The sequence below is a fragment of the Haliotis rufescens genome, unplaced genomic scaffold (assembly GCF_023055435.1).
Source record: "Haliotis rufescens isolate VD_foot unplaced genomic scaffold, xgHalRufe1.0.p SCAF_9, whole genome shotgun sequence".
NCBI lineage: Eukaryota > Metazoa > Mollusca > Gastropoda > Lepetellida > Haliotidae > Haliotis > Haliotis rufescens.
This window is the reverse complement of record NW_025964383.1, coordinates 19517131-19520226: the sequence shown is the minus strand read 5'-3', so window position 1 is coordinate 19520226 and position 3096 is coordinate 19517131. Positions and strand designations below refer to the sequence as shown.

The 3096-nt window shown below is 48.4% G+C and overlaps 1 protein-coding gene across 1 annotated transcript; it reads right to left on the bottom strand.

The window, feature by feature from the left end:
• Nucleotides 1-786: 786 nt before the first annotated feature.
• Nucleotides 787-2393, bottom strand: LOC124145945 (clumping factor B-like). The gene is made up of 4 exons (XM_048390360.1): nucleotides 2064-2393; nucleotides 1541-1789; nucleotides 1333-1491; nucleotides 787-1122 (listed from the first exon to the last, which is right to left on the bottom strand). The coding sequence occupies exons 1-4, from the start codon at nucleotides 2391-2393 to the stop codon at nucleotides 787-789; spliced, it is 1074 nt and encodes a 357-aa protein (XP_048246317.1).
• Between the last annotated feature and the right edge of the window lie 703 nt (nucleotides 2394-3096).

Sequence of the window (3096 nt, the reverse complement as noted above, 5' to 3'; positions counted from 1 at the left end):
TCGATGACATGCATCAACCGAATCAGCGAGCCTGACCACCCGATCCCGTTTTACGTTTTACGACAAGCATAGTCGCCTTTTACGGCAAGCACGGGTTGCTGAAGACCTATCCAATCCCGGAATCTACAAAACCTCACGTTAAAAAGGCAATGCGCTTTAGAAACAGCGGTAATAACTATTCACAAATCTCTACCTCATGTTTTGGCATCTACGTAATGAATTCCCCTCGTCATGAGCTTACGGACTTTGTGTCAACACCTGTCAGTGGCAGTACTTCCACGTATTCACCACCATCATTGAAACCAGTAGTTGTTCCTCCAGTATCTGTCAGATTAATGCTGGACACATGCTTTAAGTCTGTAACACGCTGTCTACAACATCCGACACACGCATTGAACGCCGTCGGAAAGACGGAGGGAATAAAAAATACATCCAGGGAAGGGATTAGTGTCAGTGTACAGACGACGGGTATTGATACATGGAGTTGCATTGTAAACATTGAAGATCCATACAGCGTGACTATCCATATTTCCAGGAATATTCTGATTTTGATCACAGATTATTTTCAGGAAAGACCAATGCAAACCATAAAAGGATACTCTTTAATACTGAAAATGTTGATCGATACTAGTAGGTGTAATCTTCATCTGCTAGGCAGGTGGGGAGTGTAATGGTGTTGTAAACCCGTGGTGATCAGAGTTCGTATATGCCCCCTTCACTATTGGTTATTGTTGTAAGCGACTTTTCGGATCGGCTGTCAGACTGGTTGTCAGACTTGTTGTCAGACTAGTTGTCCGGCTGGTTGTCAGGCTGGTTGTCAGACTGGTTGTCAGACTGGTTGTCAGACTGGTTGTCAGGCTGGTTGTTAGACCAGTTGTCCGGCTGGTTGTCAGGCTGGTTATCAGGATGGTTGTCAAGATGGTTGTCAGGCTGGATGTCCGGCTGGTTGTCAGACTGGTTGTCAGGCTGGTTGTGAGACTGGTTGTCAGACTGGCTGTCAGACTGGTTGTCAGACTGGTTGTCAGGCTGGTTGTCAGACTGGTTGTCAGGCTTGTTGTCAGGCTGGTTGTCAGACTGGTTGTCACTATGGTTATCAGACTGGTTGTCCAATTGGTTGTCCAGCTGGTTGTCAGACTAGTTGTCAGTCTGGTTGTCAGACTAGTTGTCAGGCTGGTCGCCGGCTGGTTGTCAGGCTGGTTGTCCGGTTGGTTGTCCGGTTGGTTGTCAGACTTGTTGTCAGACTGGTTGTCCGGCTGGTTGTTAGACCAGTTGTCCGGCTGGTTGTCAGGCTGGTTGTCAGGATGGTCGCCGGCTGGTTGTCAGGATGGTCGCCGGCTGGTTGTCAGGCTGGAAGTCCGACTGGTTGTCAGACTGGTTGTCAGGCTGGTTGTCCGGCTGGTTGTCAGGCTGGTTGTCAGACTGGTTGTCAGGCTGGTTGTCAGACTGGTTGACACTATGGTTATCAGGCTGGTTGTCCAATTGGTTGTCCGGCTGGTTGTCAGACTAGTTGTCAGTCTGGTTGTCAGACTAGTTGTCAGGCTGGTCGCCGGCTGGTTGTCGGGTTGGTTGTCAGGTTGGTTGTCAGACTTGTTGTCAGACTTGTTGTCAGACTGGTTGTCCGGCTGGTTGTTAGACCAGTTGTCCGGCTGGTTGTCAGGATGGTCGCCGGCTGGTTGGCAGGCTGGATGTCCGACTGGTTGTCAGACTGGTTGTCAGACTGGTTGTCAGGCTGGTTGTCAGACTGGTTGTCACTATGGTTATCAGGCTGGTTGTCCAGTTGGTTGTCCGGCTGGTTGTCAGACTAGTTGTCAGTCTGGTTGTCAGACTAGTTGTCAGGCTGGTCGCCGGCTGGTTGTCCGGCTGGTTGTTTGACTGGTTGTCAGGACTGGTTGTCAGATTGGTTGACACTATGGTTATCAGGCTGGTTGTCCAATTGGTTGTCCGGCTGGTTGTCAGACTAGTTGTCAGTCTGGTTGTCAGACTAGTTGTCAGGTTGGTTGTCAGGCTGGTCGCCGGCTGGTTGTCAGGCTGGTTGTCAGGCTGGATGACAGACTTGTTGTCACTATGGTTATCAGGCTGGTTGTCCGACTGGTTGTCCGGCTGGTTGTCAGGCTGGTTGTCCGGCTAGTTGTCAGGCTGGTTGTCCGGCTCGTTGTCCGACTGGTTGTCCGGCTGGTTGTCAGGCTGGTTGTCAGACTAGTTGTCAGGCTGGTTGTCAGACTAGTTGTCACTATGGTTATCAGGCTGGTTGTCCGACTGGTTGTCAGGCTGGTTATCAGGCTGGTCGCCGGCTGGTTGTCATATGGGATGCCCGGCTGGTTGTCCGCCTGGTTGTCCGGCTGGTTGTCAGGTTGGTTGCCACACTGGTTGTCAGGCTGGTTGTCAGGGATCATCTGTCATGCAGTTGCTCCGCCGATGATAAAGACAATTTCAATAGATTTCGCTCACCACTGTGATAAGAGAAGAACAAATAAACGCACGCGCGAATCCGTAGGACCAAATTTACATTAAAAAACGTCAAGATGTCACCGGAGCGTATACACTACGATAATGTCGGCGTTTGTTAACAGCAGTGTTTTATTTGGACATATGCAATACCAGATATGAAATGGTAATAATGTGCCTTAATAATAATGTAGTCTTTGCTTTTAAGACACTGTAAGAATTTGCCTGCAAGACAGAAAGATCAGTTTGGATGAGTGATCGTGTTACGGAAATATTAACAGAGCCATGCTCGATACACATTATATGGTGTATTCATTATCAAAGGTTTCCGGAAGGAGCTCCGAGCCATGCCATGGTGATGTGTTACGTGTAATTATCGGTAAAGCAGTTCTCTCTCGCTGATGAAACAAGACATCGATTAGATGAGAGATGGTGTATACTTGAGGAACTTCGTCACGATATAGCTGAAATATTGCCGATGTGATGTTAAGTTTTACTCACTCACTCACTTGACTATTGTGGAGACATTGATTTGTGCCTTGAACCTACACAAGACGATATGTATACGGGATCGTCTGTCAGACACTTGCACCTCCGACATTAACAAACACATTTATGAATGAATTTTACCTCACGACAGATAGGTCAGTT